Raw genomic sequence first — 23,338 nt, 5'->3', positions numbered from 1 at the left:
CAAAGCACATATATTAATCAGCATCTAAAGTTTGTTTATTTGCTTGTTTTGGTTTTGGGGCTCCACCTTGCTGTTCAGGGTTTATTCCTGGCTCTACACTCAGGGATCATTTCTGCAGGCTCAGGGGGCCCATATGGGACACCGGGGATAGAATCTGGGTCAGTCACATACAAGATTAAGTGCACTGCTTGCTGCCATTTAGTTAAGCATGTGTCTTAATCCCTGTACTATCTCACCAGCCCTAACACTACTTTTTCCCCTAAGTGACCCAATATGCAACAGCAAACAGGAAACTTAATTCCTGACACTTCAAAGCTTGCCTTGGAAAAACAAGTCTGGCAAAAGCTTAAATCTAATTCATTGGAAGTCTCTCTTCCACTCCAACCCACAATTCCAAAATCAAAAACAGAAACAAGAATGAACTTTTTTATTTTTTTCTTTACCAGTGCCATGAAACAATGGGTTTTCTGACTGTGCCTACCTGAAGGCCAGGCCAATAGGCCTCCAAGGACTGAAAGACAGGCATGGACACCGTCCCCTTGTACATCTGCACCCAAAGGTACCAGTCATCAAAGCGAGTATAATTTCGAATGGCTTTGTTATATTCTGTAGTGGAAATGAGAAAATGAGCTTGTCAGTGATTAGGGAGACAAAAAGGACACAATAGACAATAGAAGGATGGACAAACACGTTTTCTGGTTTGAGGGCCATACCTGGTAGCGCTCAGAGCTTATTCCTGGTTCTGTGCACAGGAATCACCCCTGGAAGGAATTGTGGGACCATATGGAATGCCAGGCATCAAATCCAGATTGTTGCACACAAGGCAAGCTCCCAATCTACTAACTACTATCTCTCTCTCTGACCTGATACTTTGTTTGTTTGTTTGTTTGTTTGCTTTTTGGGCCATACTCGGTGACATTAGGGATTACTCCTGGCTATGCACTCAGAAATCACTCCTGGCTTGGGGGACCATATGGGACGCTGGGGGATCGAACCTCGGTCTGTCCTAGGCTAGCGCAGGCAAGGCAGACACCTTACCCCTTGAGCCACCACTCCGGCCCCATAACCTGATACTTTTTAAACTGATCTTGTGAGGGCCTCACCTCAAAGCAGACTAGGATGCTACAAAGCACTTGAAAAGGTTCATGAGTTCTGGAGTCAAACTCCAGACTCAAATACCAGCTTCATTGTTCTCACTAGCAAGCTGTGACATTGGGCAAGTTTCCCCCCTCTTCTCTTTCTCCCTCCTTCCATCTTTTCCTTCTTTCCTTATTCTTTTTGTTTTTCTTTCATTTTTTTAACTCTCCCTCCCTCCTTTCTTCCTTCCCTTCCTTCCTTTCTCTTTCTTGTTTCGCAAGAAAAGGGATGGGTTTATATCCCTACCAGTGCTCAGAAGCTACTCTCAGCTCTGCGCTTGTGAGTCACTCCCAGTGTTCCTTGGGGAACTTGCAGTGCTAAAATTCAAACCATAGGAAAAGAATGCTCTCTAGACCCCTGAGCCAACCTAGTCTTAGTCTCCATCTTAGTCTCAGCTTTAATAACAGAAAAGTGAGGAATGTAAAAATATATGACCTATAAGATTATTCAGTCATTTATTCACTCAGTGATAAGGCACTGAGCACCTACTAAACTCTAGGCAGCAAGGGAGAGAAGACAAGAGTTTAGCTCTCAGGCATAGGAGTCCAGAAAAATTGGAATATAATTATATAACAATTCTCCATCCTTCAAATTGTACATCTGTGAGGGTCAAGAGTTTGGTAAGTTCATTGAAGAATTCACTGAAGGGGATGCATAATAAATATGCAGATAGTAGCAAATACACAAGACAGCCTAAATAGTGTATAACAAGAATTAAGTAAAGCGGTCCAAATCCAGCATAGCACTTGCCATATCACAGTACTTAATATGTAATAAAGGAGTGGCTATCATAATAATTAGTACTTTGCAGGAAATAGAGGTGAATAAGGTTTACATTACATTCTACATACATAGAGCAATCAATGTGGATCAGAAATGACCTCAAGGAAGATGGTGAAAGCTTATACTCTGAGAAAGGAGCAAGCTACTTCTGGGTCAAAGTGTCACTTAAATGAGGCCTTTGGGTTGCAGAGACAGTTCAAAGGGCGCATGTAGGAGGCCAAGGTTTGATCCTCAGCACTGCCAAAAATACATTGGGAGTATCCCCTAGGCACTGGCACCAAAGGGTATGGCCCCAAAACAACAAAAAACAACATTTTTTAAAAATGGGCCTTGAAGGGTGAATAGAAATTGGACACAGGAAAAAATGGTAATCAAGACAAAAAGTCAACTATATGTGCAAAGATAGAGAAAGTTAAAAAAATTAAACTAGGAAATGCATCATGCAGAGACTGCAGCACAGGTCAGCTTCTCTTTTGAGAAGGCATGCAGCAGTGCAGTAAGAATCAATTAGACAGTGCTAGTCCATGGAAGTTCTGATATTCAGTACAGATTCCATGGTGCCTGGGAACAACAGAAAATGTATCAGTGAGGATTTACAGCAAGAAAGGCAAAGGTAAGAGCCCCTTACCCTGCCCTTTTTACCTAGGAACATGGCCATGAGCGTCTTATCCTGCAGCAAGATAGCTCCCTTCACCAGGTACTCAAAATAGGAATCCACGCCGGCCCCAATGCCTGCATCCTGGGCCACCCAGTTGCCAGTGAGTACATCGATGTGGTTGCCAACCTAGAGGAAAGATACATGGTCCCAAAGGAAGGCTCCAGGCCAAACAAGGCTTCAATACTGATTGCGTAGGGAGATGCAAGGTAAGTACCCCAGTGATTCCTGGAAGGCATATGGGCAGTCAGGCAGAGAAGATTAAGGTACAAGGCTGGCTCATGGCCAGCTCTGCAACAAATCTGACATTGAGATAGTACCTCTTGCACCTTTGTGAAGTCTTTGACTACTTCTACAAGAGGAACTAAGAAGGTGGGTGACAGGGAGCAGGGGAAATGTCACAGATACCACTGGGATTTTGTTTGTTTGCTTGTTTGGGGCCCATACCTGGCAGTGCTCAGGGATTACTCACTCTGTGCTGAGATGCTCAGATACTATCTGGGATGCCAGAGATTGATCCTGGTTGGCCATGTGCAAGGCAAACTGTGCGGTTCTATTGCTCTGGTTCAACTACTGGGAATTTTATATAAACTGTGTGACTTTAAGAACTGTTTGGGGGAGAGGGGCTTTTAGGAACACCCACAGTGCTCAGTGCTACTCCTGGCTCAGCATTCAGAGATGTTCCCAGAACCATAGGAGTTGGGAGAGGGGTAGGTAGAGATGGGTGATGAAGGAGAGAACCATGTGATGATGGGCATATGAGCATATGCTTGCATATAGGAACTCCATCATCACCCTGGAGTTCCTATATGCAAGCATATGCTCATATGTTTATTGAGCTAACTCTCTAGCCCTAAGGCATAAAAATAAATTAAAAGATGTTTTGTTTGGTTTGGGCCATACCCACTGATGCTCAGGGGTTATTCCTAGTTCTGCACATAGGAATTACTCTTAGTGGTGCTCAGCAGATTCTATGGGATGCTAGGGATTGAACCCAGGTCTGCCACATGCAAGGCAAGTGTCCTACCAGCTGTACAATCAATTTTGGCCCATTGTTCTGCAAACCCTTACCAAAGATGGCTACAAGCAGTCAAAGGGGAAGATGAGACCCCACACAAAAAAAGGGCAGAAGAGAGAATGAGGGGGGCTGGAGAGACAGCATGGAGGTAGAGCATTTGCCTTGCATGCAGAAGGATGGTGGTTCAAATCCCAGCATCCCATATGGTTTCCTGAGCCTTCCAGGAGCGATTTCTGAGTGTAGAGCCAGGAATAGCCCCTGAACACTGCTGGGTGTGACCCAAAAACAAACAAACAAAAAAAAATAGAAGGAAGAATGAGAGAGGAACCTACAAAAGGGAAGGCCCTCTGGAGGAAATGGCACCAAACCTGTTGGGCAGCTCTAGGAGTCCAGTCTTGACGTTACTATCCCACTCCTGGGACAACAAACTGGGTTGCTGCTCCACAGGTTTCCATGAGTACCTGCCACTGATGGGGGCCTCTTTCAGAAGAGCAGGAAATCCCAGACACCCAGCTGAGTGAAAGCCATAAAGACTTCTGGCACTTGCTAAGTCCAAGGTAGAGCTGTGAATGATGGCAGTTGGAAAACAGGCCAGGGTCCATGAATGTGAGGTGTGAGGGGATATGGGTAGGGCATGACACAGTCCACAAAGATCCCGTTCAGAGAAGCTGCCAGATTTGGTCTTATTACAGGTCTCCATCAAGGGATCATCAAGGATTCCTCATCCAAGTTTCTCTTTTCAAGCTGACTTAGAACCAGACTCTGCCTAAGTTGTGTCTCCATTTGAATCACCTTCAGACAAAACAGTCTCCATAAGTCACGATGACTCAACAAGGAGATATTAACACATCAAAATGACTGCTTAGGTCACTGAGGATCAGAAAGGTTGAGTAACTTGCCCAGGGTCACAGGTTTTTTTTTTTTTGTTTTTTTGTTTTTTTTTTTGGTTTTTGGGCCACACCCAGCGGTGCTCAGGGGTTACTCCTGGCTGTCTCCTCAGAAATAGCTCCTGGCAGGCACGGGGGACCATATGGGGACACGGGGATTCGAACCAACCACCTTTGGTCCTGGATTGGCTGCTTGCAAGGCAAACACCGCTGTGCTATCTCTCCAGGCCCCCAGGGTCACAGTTTTGAAGTAGGTACTCAAACCCAGTTTTGACTAAATCTGGTGCTATTTCCTGGACAACGTTGGCATAACTACAATGAGTTTCCTTGGATTATCCAGTTAAAGGACTGAAAACACCCTGAAAGGTCATCTAGTCCAAAGTGTGTTCATTTTCCATGGGTCAATAGGTACTGGAGAGGAAAGGGAAGTACTGGGGTCAAATAAATTTAAGGGAGGTTGAGTTAAGCAATATTAAATAGATGAATTATAAAATTTCATCAATCTTTAACCTGCTCGTGTTCTTTATTCCCCTCCAAAACAAAAAATAATGTTTCATGTATTTCTCAAACTTTAATTGGTCAGGGGGCCTGAAAGATAGCATGGAGGTAAGGCATTTGACTTTCATGCAGAAGGTCAGTGGCTCAAATCTTGGCATCCCATATGGTCCCCTGTGCCTGCCAGGGGCGATTTCTGAGCATAGAGACAGGAATAACCCCTGAGCACTGCCGGGTGTGACCCTAAAACCAAAAACAAAAAAAAACTTCATTGATCATAAATTTTTATTTTCATGGACCGGGTATCAGAACATGTATTTTCAGAAGAGCAGGTTGACAGTAAAAATGTCAGCCTAGACAGGCCACTGATCTTTCTTGGATGCTGAGTGAGAGAGTTGGGGGCACAAAGCATAATACCTGCCTTCTAAGGAATCACAGAGGTTCAAGGTGGCAGAGTTTAAGACAGCTGCTTTTCCTGCCAGATAATAATTCTCTCCTGCTCTTTGAGCCAAAAACTTGATTTAGAGGTTTAGTTTCCATTCAGCATCCACAGACTAATTCCTGAACCATTCTAGAGGTCACCCTAAGTTTCCCTTGGCAGGACTGCCTGATTCAGCCAGGAAGGGTGGCAGTCACCTTACCAGCCCAATGTCCGATCGGCTTTCCCAGAGGCGTGTCAGAGCTGCTCTGGCTACATCTTCAAACACAGGGTCGCCAGTGAGGCTGGTCAGGGTGGCAAATTCCACAATGAAGGTTCCAATCCCGGCGGTACAGGTGACAGGGGTCTCACCCGGGTTCACACCATGAAGCAGATTCACTGTTCCATATGGCATACCAGTGGGTGTCTGAAAGGCTGAGCCATTGCAAAATCAGGATTCCAGACAAGGAAGAGGTGGTGTGGGTGGTCTGAACAAGGAGAGACCAACTCTTTCCTTGATCTCTTCAGTGGTCTGCTAGGGGCTGAGCCACAGCAAAAGCAATGACCCAATGAGAGGGGTGCTCAAGTCACACTCTACTCTAAACAAGCCCCAGGATCTTGCTTGGGATAAAGAGAGCAGTGGTGGCTGTCCTGAATGGTTACACCTTCCCACACACACTCACTAGAGAGCTCGACATTTATTTCTTTGCAATATGTCTTCAGGGGCCATGCAGGTGATTTAGTCCAAAGGGGGTTAAAGCCAACATGGGTGCTAGCGGCCACTGAAGAGCAAGTGGCCCCGTTTGAAGTCATTCAGACCTGGTACTTTTCTTTTTCTATGTGGGAGAAGGGTTAGTTTTTAATTATATAAACTAATCCATTTTGTGGTGCTTGGGATCAAAACTTGGGCCTTGTATAGGCAAAGCAAGTGTTCTATTGCTATGCTACATCCCAGTTTATAGACCATTCAGTTTATAGAACACCATGGTGATCCAGATAATCTGCAAATACCATGGTGACCCAAGTAATCTGAGGAATCAATCTCAGATTTTTGTACTCTAAATAAAGAGTTTAGAAACTAAAATATTTCTAATAATAATACAGACCAGAGAATCAGCTTGCAGCTTGCTGGGATGAACACATGATTTGCATGCAAGGAGGCCCAGGTTTGCTTTTCAACACACATATACATACACACACACATGCATGCATGCATGCACACACCCACACATATACACAAAACCCACAACAATGTTATAAAGAAGGATATGAGTCTTGAAATCACTGATACTTTCCAATTTACAGTAGGAAAAGTCAGGCCTGGAAAGAAATGCCTCAAAGGGCAGAAAGAGCCAACAGGAGCTGGGCTAAAAATGGCTGTCAGGCACCCACCTCCTTGTTTTTTTTTTTTTTTTTTTTTTGGTTTTTGGGCCACACCCGGTGACGCTCAGGGGTTACTCCTGGCTATGCGCTCAGAAGTCGCTCCTGGCTTGGGGGACCATATGGGACGCCGGGGGATCGAACCGCGGTCCGTCTCCTAGGCTAGCGCAGGTAAGGCAGGCACCTTACCTCGAGCGCCACCGCCCGGCCCCGTTTTTTTTTTTTTTTTTTTTTTGTTTTTTTGTTTTTTTGTTTTTTTTGTTTTTTTGGGCCACACCCGTTTGACGCTCAGGGGTTACTCCTGGCTATGTGCTCAGAAATCTCCCCTGGCTTGGGGGGACCATATGGGACGCCGGGGGATCGAACCGCGGTCCGTTCCTTGGCTAGCGCTTGTAAGGCAGACACCTTACCTCTAGCGCCACCTTCCCGGCCCCGCACCCACCTCCTTGACTCTGCCAAGGTCCCCCTTGAGCCCCCTTCTGCCCCTACAGGGCCTTCTAAATTTAGGCATGGAACTAAATAGTCAGTTATATTTCCTCCTAGCCTAAAAGCCTAACAACCCCAGAGAGACCAGTGTGACTAACCAAACTATGAATAAAACTGCCAATTGAGGCCAGAGATATAAATCATAGGGCAGGAGCACAGGCTTTGTGGGCCTAAGTTCATTCCTGGATGTTGTATAGTCCCCCAAACATTGTCAGCAGCAACCCTCAAGCAAAAGGTTGGGAATAGCTTCTGACCACAGATAGCCAGGTTATGGTTCCCCAAAGCTACACCAAATAAAATCGGAGGCCCAGTAATGCAGTTGGAGATGAAAAATTTGTTATGTGACAGCCACGGGAGGCAAGCAAGGAGAATGTAACTGAAAAGGCCACAAAGGACTATTTCAGGAAAGCCAAGTTGTTTTAAAAAGAGGGGGCATAATAAAATCTATTTCTTGACCAGAATGGTAGAGACACAGGCATTTTTCAATGTGAATGCCTCAAAATGCATGCTACTTTGGTGGGGGGGAGGAGAGGGGCACAACATATAACAATACTTAGGGCTTATTCCTGGCTCTGCACACAGGAATTTCTCTCAGCAGTGCTCAGGAGGCCATATGGAATGAGGGATCGAACCTAGGTTGGCCACATGCAAGACAAATGCCCTACATGCTGTACTGTACTGTCCTAAAGATGCAAGTTCCTTAAATGACCCAAAAGGGGGAGGAGAGCACCCAGGGCCAGGGGTGTAGAGCATATGCTTTGTCCATATGAGGGCCTAGGTTTAATCTTTAACACTGGCATAAAGAAAAAAAGAGTGTGGGGTACAACCAGTTAGTTGCCTATAGGAATAAACTACATACTGTGCTTACAAGGTCATTATGCTTGCAAGGAGAAACTTGAGCCACATGCTGTGAACCAAGCTTGCTCATGTCCTGCAGCTCATCCCCATGGAGACACACACAGGGAGGGAGCTTTGGAACACCAGGGGAAAGAGAAAGGGACAGAGAGCTGACCATGACACACTTGGGTGGAAACAGCCCTGTGGGCCTCCACCACACCCTAAAGAGAACATTCTGTCCAAGTGATGCTGCCCCCCCACCTGCCTATCCCAGACAAACACACCAAGCTCGTTCTTCAGCCCTGGCTGAACTTGTGGCTTCCAAACAAGTTCCTCTCTTTCAAAGGTGCTTAAGGCTTTCCAAACACTTTCTCCCCTCTGACCTCATTTTAGCCCAAAATGGCAGGGAGGTGGGAATTAGAGTTTCATTTGTTTTGTTTTTGCTTTTGGGCCACAACAGACTTACTCAGGCTGTTACTCCTGGCTCTGCACTCTAATTACTCCTGGCAGGGCTCAGGGAACCATATAGGATCAGTGCAAGGATCAGTGCCTTACCCACTATACTGTCTCTCCAGCCCAGGGTTTCTATTTGATACTCAGGGAAACTGAAAAGAAAAGAGTACTTTGATCAAGCTAGTGGTTGGTAGTGCTGAGTCTAGAACCTCATATTCAGGCCAAAGCTCTTGTTCTTGGTAACCCTTTCATTCTGGAAGTTCTGGGAGTGAGTCAAAGAACTCACATATGAATAGGGCTAAGGGTCTTCTACCCAGAAGATTGGCCTGCAGGGGAATAGCCTCCCACTTCCCACTTTGTCCTTCATTGCCACAGAGAGATTTATCTCTCACCTCTTCAAGGTCAGAGGCCTAGCAAATCCTCAAAATGCCCAGGGGTCTCCTGATTTCCTTCAAAGCATCAGAAAGTAAAATGTGTGAGGGAGAAATGACAGGAGTAAATTTAGCGTTAGCATTATCCTCTCCAATAAGAGAAGCTGACTACATGTCTCCCACCACTCGTGAGGCTGTTACCTGGCAGGAGTTTCCGGGCTGCCTCCTCAGCCATTCTCAGGAGTGGTCCTGAGCAGGGCCATCCCGCCTCCACCTCCACACCAGCCTTCTTTGAGAGCAAGTGAGCTGACAGAAGTCCTCCGACCACTATACGAGAGATAGAGAAAGAGTCAGGTTCCAGGGATGGTCTCTTATGTCCAAATCATACCTGAATGATGGATCCATGAGGAGGGGTGAGCCTCACATATTAGTACAGAGTTAAGCTTATACTATTTTTCCCCTTCTTGGTGAGTTATGAAGGCAAGAGTGATCACTTGTCTTTGGGCCTTACTGTGGACACAACACTATACCACTGTCCACTAATAAATACTGACATCCGAGAAATAGAGTAATAAGCCCTGGGTCATCTATCTCATCAATGGCAGAACCAGATCTTTATGGCTCCAAAGCACCCTTCCCTTTTGGTGGTACAGGAATTGGGCCATATCTGGTAGTGCTAAGTACTTACGCCTGGCTCCATGCTCAGGGATAACTCCTGGTGAGCTTTTGGGACTATATAGTGTTCCAGAGATATAAGTCAGGCTGGTTGCATGCACGTAGTTTCCTACCCACTATATTCTTGTTCCAGTTCCTTCCAACAAATTTTTTTAACTTAAAAATAAATTTCAGGGCCCGGAGAGATAGCACAGTGGCGTTTGCCTTGCAAGCAGCCGATCCAGGACCAAAGGTGGTTGGTTCGAATCCCGGTGTCCCATATGGTCCCCCGTGCCTGCCAGGAGCTATTTCTGAGCAGACAGCCAGGAATAACCTCTGAGTACCGCCGGGTGTGCCCCCCCCCCAAAATAAATAAATAAATAAATAAATTTCAGGGGCCTGGAGAGATAGCACAGCGGCCTTTGCCTTGCAAGCAGCCGATCCAGGACCAAAGGTGTTTGGTTCGAATCCTGGTGTCCCATATGTCCCCCAAGTCTACCAGGAGCTATTTCTGAGCAGACAGCCAGGAGTAACTGCTGAGCACGACCGGGTGTGCCCCCCCCAAAAAACAAAACAAACAAACAAAAATTTCAGAGTAATATAGAGGGTAAAAATAATTCACAACAAAAATTTTAAAAAATATCTAAATGTATACATCGTGATAAAACCACTCAATGCTAAAGATAAAAGATTTCAAAGAAATAGGAGTTCATATGATAACAAGTGTTAAATCTGGGTGATGGGCATAGTATTTACTTTAATTACTTAAAATTTTTTCAGAATAAAAAAGAAGAGTTTACTAAACTTTCTGCTGGTGCTTTAATGAATTCATTGTAAGTCAATAGTTTTCAAAAATATTCTTTCCTTTCTCTTCCATCTCTTGTTTTTCTTTAAATTTTCTCTTTTTTTAAAACATGTTGCTTTTGGTCTTGCTAAAAATGTATTTTTTTTCAGGGTGATACTTTTTAATAATTACTTTTTGATAATTTTTAATTAAAATTTTAATATAATTTTTATTTTGATCATAGTGGCTTACATATTGTTGACAATAATATTTTAGGTACATATTTACATAAAATCAGGGGGGATTCCCATCACCAAATTGTCCTCCCTACACCTCCGTTTTTGTCCTACCTCCCATTTTAAAAATGTATTTTTATCAGTTATATCAACTATGTAATACTTTTTCTTTAAATAAATTAATTAAAAAATAAAACCCACAGTATACTGAATTTGTGATGTTTCTGACAAGAAAAATTTTTTTTCAGAATAAAATAAAAATTTCTTTTCAGAATTAAAATGCTTAAAAGGAGACAGGATCTGGGGAAATAGTACCAGGATTATGGCAGATGTGCCCAGTGATCTGTTGGGACCCTGTATCCCAAGGACTTCAGCTTTGCAAGGGGTAGCCCTGGAGGCCCTGATCACCCTCGGAGGGGTTCAGTGGATCCCAGCACAGCAAGGCCTGTGCATCCCCAGGCACTGGCATTGAAATCCCTTTCCTCGTGGTCTAATTGCTGAGAATAACTTGGAAAGGCATCCAAGTTTCATTAAATACTGCTTGACAGCCCCCTCAAAAGGAGAAGCCCAAGTGAAAAAAACATATATATTCATCAACAAAGATAGCAATTAGAAGTTCTCACTAAAGAGGCTCCAGCCCTTTGAGCAATATCCCTGGCCTGACAGATTACTCATTTTTTCCCTTTGGGAGGTGGTGGGGGACACATCTGGCTGTGCTCAGGGGTTACTCTTGGCTCTGAGATTAGGAGTTATCCCTGCCAGGCTCAGGGGACCATATGGGATGCAGGGGATTGTACCTAGATTGGCTGTGTGGTAGGCAGACACCTGACCAACTGTACTACTGCTCAGATGCTGACAGATTACTTCTTAATAATGACAATAAAGCCAGAAGACAAAGAGAACATTTACTTCAATGTGCTAAGAGGAAATATCTGACCTCCTAAAACTATGGGCCTTCAGAAAAATATTCCTCAAGTTTAAACTCAGACTGTGAGGTAAAGACAATGTCCTTTCTACAAACAGAAGCAGAGAAAGTTTGCCAAGAGCACAGCTGCACTGAAGGTCTTTCCAAAGAAAGTATTTTGGAAAGAAGGAAAGGGATCACAGATGCAATGTTGGCCACACAAGAAGGAAAGAGTCCAAAAAGTGGTAAACCTGAATAAATCTAAAACTACAACATATAAAACCAAGGAAATAAATTCATAACCACAGCATATAGTTGGGGTAAACAGTCAGGTTCTGTATTATTTTATTCAGAAGAAAAAGAAAGATTTTCAGTAAATTTAGGCCTTGTCAAATTACATTCAAGAAATTCTCATGATATATTTAGATGCCATGCATAATTTTTAAATTAATGGGCCAGAAAGATACTATCTGGGGTAAGGTGTTTGCCTTGCATACAGCTGACCAGGTTTTATGTCTGGCATAGCCTATATAGGTCCCCCAAGCAACTCCAGGGTTGCTAGTCCTGGCAACTTAAAAGCCAGGACTAGTCCTGGAGCACTGAGAAAAAAAAATATTTGAAATTAGTGTGAATAATATGAAATGGGAAAAAAGAAGTAGAGAAGGTATAAAAAAAAAAAAAGAAAAGAGAAAGGAACAGAAATATTAGAACAGGTAAGGCACTTGGCTTTGCATGCAACCCTGGGTTGGAACTCTGGCACTTCATGTGATCACCTGAATTTGTCAGGAACAATCCATGAGTACAGCAGGGTGTGGCCCCAAAACAAACAAAAACACAGAGAAAATGAAGAAAAAAAGCACGATATTATGAAAACCAATGTAAATATATTAGATTTACTAAGGTAAATCTAAGTAGATTAAGTATAAAAATTGCTAGAATAAAAGATCATATATAGGACCCGGAGAGATAGCACAGTGGCATTTGCCTTCTAAGCAGCCGATCCAGGACCAAAAGTGGTTGGTTCGAATCCCGGTGTCCCATATGGTCCCCCGTGCCTGCCAGGAGCTATTTCTGAGCAGACAGCCAGGAGTAACCCCTGAGCACTGCCGGGTGTGGCTGAAAAACCAAAAAAAAAAAAAAAAAAATCATATATAATTTAGAAAAGATATACCTAATCATAAATATAGGTATGTTAAAAGTAAAAGGGTATAAGAAGATAAATAGGCAAGTGTCAACCAAAAGAAGGCTAGAATTATTATATTCATATCAGAAAAAGAGTAAAGGGAAAACCTTAATTGCTACATGATAAATTGGGGTCTGAAATTGAGATCCAGCTTGGTCTCAAACTCAGGTCTGAGTCTCAAACCAGGATTTTATACCATGCAAAGGACTGAATCCAGGTCGGCCACATTCAAGACAAGTAAAATACCCACTGTACTATGACTCTGGCACCCTATCTTTATTTTTTTTTTTTTTAGTTTTTATATATCAATTATCTCTAATATAAGTTTCCATTCCTGAAAGCATCCAAAATAAAGATGAGTAAAATACAGGTGAAAGATGTAATTGCTAAACGGGAGGGAATAGCTGGTAAGACCACTGATGGTCTCAAGAGAGGGTCACTGCACAGAAGGGCTATAGTAGTTCCACTAGAATCACTGGAAACCTACAGAAAACACTGATTCTAGCATCCAATCATAATAAAGTCAATTCACTAGCTTTAGAGAAAAACAAAAATATTTAGCATTTTAAGTGGCTCCAAGTAGTTCTGATGAATAGCAATATTTGTTTTGTTTTGTTTTTATAAATCTTTATTTAAGCACCATGATTACAAGCATATTTGTAGTTGGCTTTCAGTCATGAACAGAATACTCCCCTTTGAATATCAATATTTGAAAGCTAACTCCCTAGACTTGCCCTTATATTACAATAATCACTAATCACATTTTAATTTTAATTTAAACTATTTAAATAGACACTATTTTAATTTAAACTTAGTAAAATTAATGGTATAGACATTCATTTTTTTCAGTTGCAGTAAACACATTTCAAATATGTCAAGAACTACATGTGACATTTAGTTACTATATCAAAATCAGACTATATAAATATAAAACAATTCTTTTGATTTTTTGTTTGCAGGCTACATCTAGGTGTGCTCAGAGTTTACTCACAGCTTTGAGCACAAAAATCACTACTGATGGGCCCGGAGAGATAGCACAGTGGCATTTGCCTTGCAAGCAGCCGATCCAGGACCAAAAGTGGTTGGTTCGAATCCCGGTGTCCCATATGGTCCCCCATGCCTGCCAGGAGCTATTTCTTTTTTTTTTTTTTTTTTTTTTTTTTTTGGTTTTTGGTTTTTGGTTTTTGGGCCACACCCAGTAACGCTCAGGGGTTACTCCTGGCTATGCACTCAGAAGTTGCTCCTGGCTTGGGGGACCATATGGGACGCCAGGGGATCGAACCGCGGTCCGTCCAAGGCTAGCGCAGGCAAGGCAGGCACCTTACCTTTAGCGCCACCGCCCGGCCCCAACCAGGAGCTATTTCTGAGCAGACAGCCAGGAGTGACCCCTGAGCACCACCGGGTGTGGCCCAAAAACCAAAAAAAAAAAAAAAAAATCACTACTGATGAGCTCAAGGGACCAGACATGGTATTTAGGATCCAATCTGGATCAGTCATCATGCAAGGTAGGCACCTTAACCCTGTACTATCTTTTCTGACCTGTAAAACATTTTATCATGGCAGACAGTTCCACTGGGCAGGTATCTTGAACAATAAACTCCAAGAAGGTGGAACATTTTTCTTATTCATGGTTATATACCTAACACCAAATATTTTTTATGAAGATCAATAGTTCTAGCATATTCCTTTCCAGTCTTTTTTTCCATCCACTTCTCAAATCACGTGTCTGAAACTGATATAGGATCTCGAGATCTCTCACCTTGAGAGACTTTTCTAGGACAGGAGTTGGTCAGTCAGTGATTTGGGACAACTGTCAGTTTGGCCTTTAACATACCATTTTCTACAAAAACCTTCTAAGGTAGCCCTCACCTCGGATGTTGGTTTCAAACACAGATGCATTCACATCAATATCAAAGTCCACGTTGTCTTGAAGCACTTCAACCACCCTTTGGAATTCTGAGACGTTCCCCAAAATCTAGGAGGTAGCAAGAATATGGCAGGCAGTAAGGTTCTCCATTTACCTACCTATCTTCATCTACTACAATGAAACAGAGTCTATGATTCCATGATTTTCTGCCTTTAAATGTGTGGTTCCCTTTGCCAGAAATCAATTGACATCTTTTCTAGGGAATCTTTGATTCCACCAACTCAAATGAATCTCTTTTTTTAAGAGACTCCAGTATCCATACGACTGGGGCTAGAGAGTGAATAGGATGTTTTCCTTGCACCCAGCTGACCTTGGTTTGATCCCTGACATCCCATATTATATGGTCCCCGAAGCACTATCAGGAGTAATTCCTGAATGCAGAGTCTGGAGAAACCCCTGAACATTGCTGGGTATACCCCCCCCAATACCAAACAAATAAACAAAATCTAGCACAGAACTCTCAGGGAATCTATTTCTTTTGAAGAGAATCTTTACTGGGAAGGAACCCATTCACTCCTGCATTACCCCAGTGAGCCAAGTTCGGGAAGTGATTACTCAACAGATGTTTGCTGCACAATCACACAGATCTTACCTCATATTACAGTGATCTTACATCAAAAAGCACGTCACTCCTGCCCTCTACTTAAGATATTTCAGTGGGATTTTTTAACTATTCCCAAATTTACAATCAGCATCCTTACTATAGTAAACAAGGGCTGCCAACTTCTGGTCCCTACTGATCCCACCAGTTTCTGTTTGGTTCTTACTTTTCCTTTTTCATATAGCAGACATATTAAATTTCCTTTAATTCATTCATACTTGCCATGCTCTATCCTCTCACGAGTCTTCTGCACTGGCTGTTCCCGTTCCCCTCGGCTCTGTTCCCATTTCCCTCAGCACCACTGTCACTCCCTTAATGAATTTCTCCAGGTCAGGTACCACTCACAGAGCCATGTTCCTTTACTATAGAGACCTCAATCTATAGTAAGACATGCTGATTTTTACATCCCTCACTAAAATCAGAAACTCCAAGAAAGCAGATATCAAGTCTGTATAAACCACAGGATTGAGGAGATACTTCAAAAACTTGAGTTCATGTTTTGTATGCAGGATCCCCAGGTTTGAAGTATGGCATTGCTTGATTCCCTGAGCATCATTAGGAACAACACCAAAACAACTCACTGGGACTAGTCCTGGAACATCACAAAGTGCGGCCCCAAAAAAGCCCCAAATAAAAAAAAGCAACAATTTATTTGGAGGAACCACCCAGAGAAGCTCAGGGGTTAATCCTATTTCTGTGCTTAGGAATTACTCCGGGTAATGCTCAAGGGATGGAATCTGGGTTGCCTGTTTGCAAGTATACACTGTCCTATTGCTCTGGCAATTGTAATCATTTTTACATGTCTTAATAAACTCATATTTTATTTATTTTATTTATTACCTCCTCAGGACTTAACACTGTGCATATTATACTGACTCTCAATAAATATTTGATGGACAAGTATCTGTACATTAACATTAAGCTAAATTGTCTCTATACAAATGATCACAATCATGTAAATACTAATAGGGCCAGAGAGATAGTATAGGAATTAAGGTGCTTTTCTTGCATGTAGCCAACCCTACTTTGATCCCTGGCACTTCACATGGTCCTGGGCCTGCCAGAAGTGAACCCTAAGCACAGAACCAGAAATAAGCCCTAAATACCACTGGGTGTGTAAAAAATAATAATAATAGTAGTAATAAACAAGAATACTAATAGTATATAAAAATGACAGTAGAAGGGACCAGAAAGATAGCACAGTGGTGGGGCATTTGCCTTGCATGCGGCTGACCCAGGAGGGACGGTGATTTGATTCCTGGCATCCCATATGGTCCCCCAAGCCTGCCAGGAGTGATTTCTGAGCACAGAGCCAAAAGTAATCCCTGAGTGCTGCCAGATTTGACCTAAAAAAAACAAAAACAAAAAAGACAGTAGAAAACCAGAAATAGTAAAATATAGGGGGAAGTATTAAATCTTCCCTAAGCCTTTTTTTTTTTTTTTTGGTTTTTGGGCCACACCCGTTTGACGCTCAGGGGTTACTCCTGGCTATGTGCTCAGAAATCTCCCCTGGCTTGGGGGGACCATATGGGACGCCGGGGGATCGAACCGCGGTCCGTTCCTTGGCTAGCGCTTGTAAGGCAGACACCTTACCTCTAGCGCCACCTTCCCGGCCCCTTCCCTAAGCCTTTTAAAGTATGATACTAAGGCTCAGAGTTATACAGAATAGAATTTTGTTTGTTTGTTTTGTTTTGGGGCCACACTCGATGATGCTCCTAGCTATGCACTCAGAAATCACTCCTGGCTCGAGGGACCATATGGGATGCCGGGAATCAAACCCAGATTCGTCCTGGGTCAGTTGCATGCAAGGCAAATGCCCAACCACTGAGCTATCGCTCTGGCCCCTACAGAAAAGAATTTAGGGCCCGGAGAGATAGCACAATGGCGTTTGCCTTGCAAGCAGCCGATCCAGGACCAAAGGTGGTTGGTTCAAATCCCGGTGTCCCATATGGTCCCCCGTGCCTGCCAGGAGCTATTTCTGAGCAGACAGCCAGGAGTAACCCCAGAGCATTGCCGGGTGTGGCCCCAAAACCCAAAAAAAAGAAAAGAAAAGAATTTAAATTCTAGTTCTACCATTCAATAGTTTGCTTACTCTAGCAAAGTCATCTTATATTTCTAAGAATATTTTTCAGTTGTAAGAAGAAAAGGTACAGAAGTTACACTGTTGGAAGTATTATAAAAGGTTATATAGTGTTTAACATGAATCCTACATATAGCAAACTGCCATTTTTTATCCTTGAGTATATAAGTATATAAATTAGAATGTAAGTCTACAAAAATGAGGGCACTAAAGCCGAGGTACTCCTGATAGAATTATCCACACCTATTATAGTTATGCTTCCATAACAAGTCCTCTAAAGTATTTCCTAAATAAACTGGAATTCATCATTTCCCTCTATTGGGTATCCAGAACCTGATGATTCAATTTGGGAGATGAAAATTTTAAGGTTTAGAATGTTGGGGATGTGGCACAGTGATAGAATACCTTGCAAGTATTCTATTGTATGTATACATACCTTGCTTGTAAGGTTCTGTCTGGATCTGATCTCCAATATCAGAAAAAAGAAATGAAAAAAAAAAGGAAATAAGGCAATAAAAGAGAAAGGAAGGGTAAAGGAAAGGAATGGAAGGGGGAAAGGAAAAAAGAAAGGAAAGGAAAAGAGATGGGATGGGATTGGATGGATGGGATGGAATGGGATGGGATGGGATGGGATGGGATGGGATGGGATGGGATGGGATGAGACGGGATGAGATGGGATGGGATGGGATGGGGAGGGGAGAGGAAATGAAAAGAAAAAGTCTAGGTGTAGAATTCATTTTTCACCCAGAAAATTAAATATCTAAAGGGATGAATGCTGATTATATTATGAAAGAGGGAAAAGGAACAGAAAAGAAACTTACCAGCAAAGTGTCCAGAGCATCAATGAGAGTCAGAGAAAAACTATAAATGGATAGAAATTGCAATTGCTTGGTAAGCAAATCAAACACCAGATAACCCCTGTCATCTGTCCCCAAAATACTAAATAAAGACTTTGCCTATCCCATTTTCAAACACAGAGAAGCCACCCTAAAATCAGCCAGGGACCTCAGAACCACTTGATGTAGCCAGGAGAGTAGATTGAGCTACTGAGAGCAGCTCAAAAAGGGATGAAGACATTATCTCTACTCTCTAGAATTCTTATCTACCATAGGGAGGCAGTAGAAGATTGTAGCTAACGGCAAAGACTTAGACTTCCTACTTCACATGGAGGACTTTATTCTGGAGCTCAGAGCTCTGTGGTTTGAAAATGCTCACAGCAGTATTATTTAAAAAAAGTAAAAAAGAAAAGAAAGCAAATATGCACCAGTTAAAAATGATGAACTAAACTGCAGAATTTTCAAAGAAAGCAAAACTAAATTGTTAAGAAAAGATTTATCAAGGGGCTGGGGAGATAGTACTATGGGTAAGGTGCATGCCTTGAATGCAGCCAACCTAGGTTCAATCCATGTCATCCCATATGAACTGATTCCTGAGTGTAGATCCAGGAGTACCCCTTGAACATCACCAGGTGTAACACAAAAACAAAACAAAACAACAACAAAAGATTTATCAAGAATGCTAACAACTGGGACCAGTGAGATAGCATGGAGGTAAGGCATTTGCCTTTCATGCAGAAGGACGGTGGTTCGAATCCCGGCATCCTATATGGTCCCCCGTGCCTGCCAGGGGCGATTTCTGAGCATAAAGCCAGGAGTAACCCCTGAGCATTGCCGGGTGTGACCCCCCCCCCAAAAAAAAAGAATGCTAACAACTAATGTTAAGACATTCAATTATACTGTAAAGTGGAAAAGACAAGGCACAAACAGTGAACATAGTACAAATGTATATGAATTTTTAAAAAATAGACCTTTGGGGCCAGAATGGGATAATACAAAGGTAAGATGCTTGCCTTGCAATATGGCCACCCCAGGTTCTATTCCTGGCCTCTCTCAAGTATTGCCAGGAGTGATCCCTGAGTGTATAATCAGGAATAAGCCCAGAGCATGACTGAGTGTGGCCCCAAAACAAACCAAACCAAAAAGAGACATGAAGGAAGAGTAGATTAGCAGTTGTTCATGCCAGTAGTGGTGCAGGTATTATCTATAAAGTGAACAAGAGATCTTTCTAGGGTGCTAGAAATGTTTCATGCCTTAATTGTGTCAGTAGTTATATTACATTCAACAGAATATTTTATATGTCAGTTGAGCCTTTTAAAAGATACACCCATATATAGTCACATAATGATATAAACTAAAATTATGACTGCAAGATACACAAGAAAGAGTGATTGAATTCTAGGGTAAGGGAGCCATTTACTTTATTGTATATGATTTTGCATTGCTTAAATTGCCATTTGCTTGTATTACTTTCAACACACAAAAAAAGCACTAATCTTGTTGAATTTACTTCATTTCTTCAGTCATTTATAAAGCATGCTCATTTCTAAAGCACTGATAACAGCACTTCACCCCTAGGAGTGTTAAAGAGAATAAAAAGAGATGACACTAGTGAAATGTTTAGCAGTGATCAATGTCAGCTTCACTAAAAGCGATACTTCTTCACTCAGCAAAGAACTGCCTCTTCTCACAGACTTTTTTATTCTAGTACAAGTGAGAAAGACAAACTAGTAAGTAAGTGGGAAATGATAGTATCAAAGAATGAGAAAAGCTAGGTTCTTGGGATGTACAAGGGCAGACTTGTAAGAGTGCTGTGGAAGGTGGGAGTAAGGAGCTGAAGCTTGGGTGATTTACCTAAAGATTCAGAAAGAAGTCTGTGATATGTTTTTTTGGGGGGAAGAAGTGTAGTTTATTTCTATTCACTAACCACAAACCAAAAAATATCTGCTTTTTCGTGGTCTGGTTTCTTCCCTCCCTGGCCAGTCAGTTTGCCCACTTAGAACACAAAAGGATTGGGTACTGGAGATGGTATCGTAGGGATACTTGCCTAGCACCTGGTTGACCAGTTTGATGGGTTCGATCCCGGTGCCTCTTACGGTCTTTCAAGCCTACCAGGATGATCCTTGAGCACCACAGGATGTGCCACGTGTTCCTCCACTCCCACCCCCAATAAAGAACACTAAAGGCTTAGGTTTCCTAACTCCTCTCGGAGCCATGGATATCCCAGGACTCCAGTGATCTGTCCAGGTCCCCACAGCTGGTGCCTGTTACTGCTGCTGCAGATGGAGCACAGAGGTCTGGTCCACCAGGCTATCCCAAGCTATTTCCACAGAGGGATCCAATTTTTCCAGGAGGCTGGGTGGATCTTGGTGGTGTTGGCTTGAATCAGAGATGGGGAAGTGCGTGCTTATGTGCGTGTCTTGGGGCTGAGGGGTGGGCAGAGAGGGAACCGAAGAGGTGGGGTGAAGGAGTTGAAGAAAAATGCAGCCTAGCCCTGTCTCAGCTATTCCGGACCGGGTGACAGACCTTGAAGCCATCAGCCATAGCTGACCCGCCCACCTAGGACCAGACAGCCAGACCCCAGCCACCCCCTTGTTGCTCCGCTGGAACTACCTGCCCCAGGTGTCATGCCCGTCACAGGTGAGAGGTCGCAGCTCGTCGTAGGGAAAGGCATTCTCCAGGTAGCTGTCGTAGGCGTGGTAGAACATGGCCTTGACACGCTCCCTGATGCGGGGTACGAGAAATAAGGCAGGGGGCCACATCACAAAGCCAGGCAGGGGAAAGGACAAGAAATGGGACCAAAGTGGGGAGTGGGAACCATCCCCTGATTGCTGTGGGGAGCCCAGTGTCGGGGTCCGAGCAGGTCCGGTGGGGCTCATCTGGGATGAGGGGAAACGAAGGGGCTTGGTCTGGGCTCCCCAATCCCCAACTCTGGAAGGGCTGGGCGCCCGGCCCCCTTCACCTGTAGTGGGCAGGGTCAGGCGCGGTGCCATCCGGGCCCGGCGCACCCTGGTGCAGGGGCAACAGCGTGCACAGAAGGCCGAACGGGACGAGCAGACGGAAAGGCATAGAGCGCGTGTCCTGTCACCGCCGCCACAGCAGCAGCAGCCACCGCCACCCGCTCATCCTGGGCGCTTCTGCCGGTTCTTCCGGGAATCCGCGCCACTGCGGCTGCGCACTGAGCCAGCAGTGATTCACTTCCGGACTACAAGACCCAGAATGCAGTGCGTACCGGAACCCGGCAAAGAGCGCGTCGGGATAGAGAGTCTCTGCAGCGGAGATCAACGTGTCTCATAGTCAGTGGCTCTCACTGCCTCTTATCAATGAGTGTTTCAGTGAGAGCATTTATGAGCATCTATTACGGAATGAGCTGTGAGAGGACGCTAAAATGATTTTTAGGTTACACTATTAAACAGGAAAACAGAGGCCTGTGGGGACTTGGTCTAAGTTGAGTGGTTAAATACGAAGATAAATAAGCAACCTTTTACAATTATTACTAATATTGAGTTTCCCTAGCCAATTTCCTGCTATTTGTGTAAGGTAAAGTTTACTTTTCTTTATTTGTCCAATGTTGCCATTCTCAAGATTCCTGCTATCTTTTTTGTTCTAGGAATTAAAAGATTTTGCTGCACCTAGTCTCACATTTATGATGTATGTAGTCACATCTTCATGGTCTCTTCAGTCCATCTCAACATAGACGCTTCCTTATCCTTCAAGGTTTTTTTTTTTTTTTTTTTTTTTTGTGGTTTTTGGGTCACACCCGGCAGTGCTCAGGGGTTATTCCTGGCTCCAGGCTCAGAAATTGCTCCTGGCAGGCACGGGGGACCATATGGGACTCCGGGATTCTAACCGATGACCTCTTGCATGAAAGGCAAACGCCTTACCTCCATGCTATCTCTCCGGCCCCATCCTTCAAGGTTTTTTAGAGGCTTAATCCCTGTAGAATATTCAATAAGAAAACAAAGACTCGGGCACTACAACTTTGAAACAGTTTGGGGTCTATTTTTGTATTTTGCCTGTTTCCAAATTTTGCTTAGCAAAATTAGACTTTGAGTAATGTGATAAGCAGTAAAATGAAGCCTGAAATTGAAATGAATGCAAGTTCAATTCTAACTTTACTATTTCCAGCATCTGTGACCAGGGCAATGTCCTTCCTCTCTTCAGACACAATTTCTTCATCTATAAAATGATGAGTTTGAACAAATAGGTTTCTAAGAATCTTTTAACTTGAGTTTTCTGTGATTCTGATTCAGAATGGTCATTTGAGTCCCCTTGCTGAAAAAAATAAGATGGAAGTGGCATCTCAATCCCTTAAAGTCTGGTCTTCAGCCCAGTAACCTTGATCTCTCAGGAACCAAGAATTAAGTTTAAGCATAGAACTTGCATAAAATCAGCCCAGGCTAAAGCCCAGCTATCCCATGGTCTCCCAGCCCTGCCAGGTCTAGTTCTGGTGCCCCAGATTCCCACCCCCAGCACTGACAATTTGACGGGTAATCCACACTCACACCCTATCTTACCCTGCTAGGGTTCAGTACGTACATTGGTCTGATAACCACGGTGGTCATCACGGTGGGTGAGAATATTGGAGAGGAACTTACTTGCCCCTTAAGAGTCCACAAAATTATTTTTTTTGGCTTTTTAAAACTTTATTTCAACATAACTATGCTTACAGAAATACACTCATATTGGTTAATAGAATGCAATTTAAGTTTAACTTATCCTAAATAATTTGGACCAAAAACTTGGTACATGGTTTAAGCTTTTTAAAAACAAGAATTCACAATCTGATTTTTCATCTATTACAAATGTATATAAAAGATCCTCCATCATATGCTGCTAAAGCTGGCAGCAATAACCTTGAGAAATTAACCTTTGGTTTGTTTCTGAAAAGTAACATGTATTGCACTGTAAAAGTTTATAAAATTGGTGCAACAAAACATTGCTGTAATGTTTCAATGCCAATTTACAAAGTTCATTAGCTAATGGATGTTGAAAGGGTGGGGAGAGCCTATGTACACTTATGAAACTGTAAAAGCTATCTCATCAGTTAATATTGCATGTAGATCATAAGTCTACACAAACCAAGATTAAGATAATTCCTTGAATCTGAATTAATACTATCAGCTCAGCTCATCTGCTGAGGTCAACAAGGGAACATGAGTTTTCCTCATTTACACAAAAAAATTTTCTTCCCCAGCTTTTCAGTCCAGAAC

At 43.1% G+C, this 23,338-nt stretch overlaps 1 protein-coding gene across 1 annotated transcript in view; it reads right to left on the bottom strand.

The window, feature by feature from the left end:
- EDEM2 (ER degradation enhancing alpha-mannosidase like protein 2) overlaps window positions 1–21,260 on the bottom strand; it is a 36,207-nt gene extending 14,947 nt beyond the window's left edge. The window contains exons 1-8 of the mRNA XM_049779213.1: window positions 21,088–21,260; window positions 20,739–20,849; window positions 18,111–18,150; window positions 14,551–14,656; window positions 9,122–9,247; window positions 5,617–5,828; window positions 2,563–2,704; window positions 482–606 (exon numbers count right to left, since the gene is read on the bottom strand). Coding sequence (XP_049635170.1) covers window positions 482–606; window positions 2,563–2,704; window positions 5,617–5,828; window positions 9,122–9,247; window positions 14,551–14,656; window positions 18,111–18,150; window positions 20,739–20,849; window positions 21,088–21,194 — 969 coding nt within the window. The 5' untranslated portion in view covers window positions 21,195–21,260. The remainder of the gene's footprint in view (window positions 1–481; window positions 607–2,562; window positions 2,705–5,616; window positions 5,829–9,121; window positions 9,248–14,550; window positions 14,657–18,110; window positions 18,151–20,738; window positions 20,850–21,087) is intronic.
- Between the last annotated feature and the right edge of the window lie 2,078 nt (window positions 21,261–23,338).

The sequence above is a fragment of the Suncus etruscus genome, chromosome 9 (genome assembly GCF_024139225.1).
Source record: "Suncus etruscus isolate mSunEtr1 chromosome 9, mSunEtr1.pri.cur, whole genome shotgun sequence".
Lineage (NCBI taxonomy): Eukaryota > Metazoa > Chordata > Mammalia > Eulipotyphla > Soricidae > Suncus > Suncus etruscus.
Note: the sequence above shows the minus strand (reverse complement) of the source record. Positions and strands in the feature narration are given on the sequence as shown.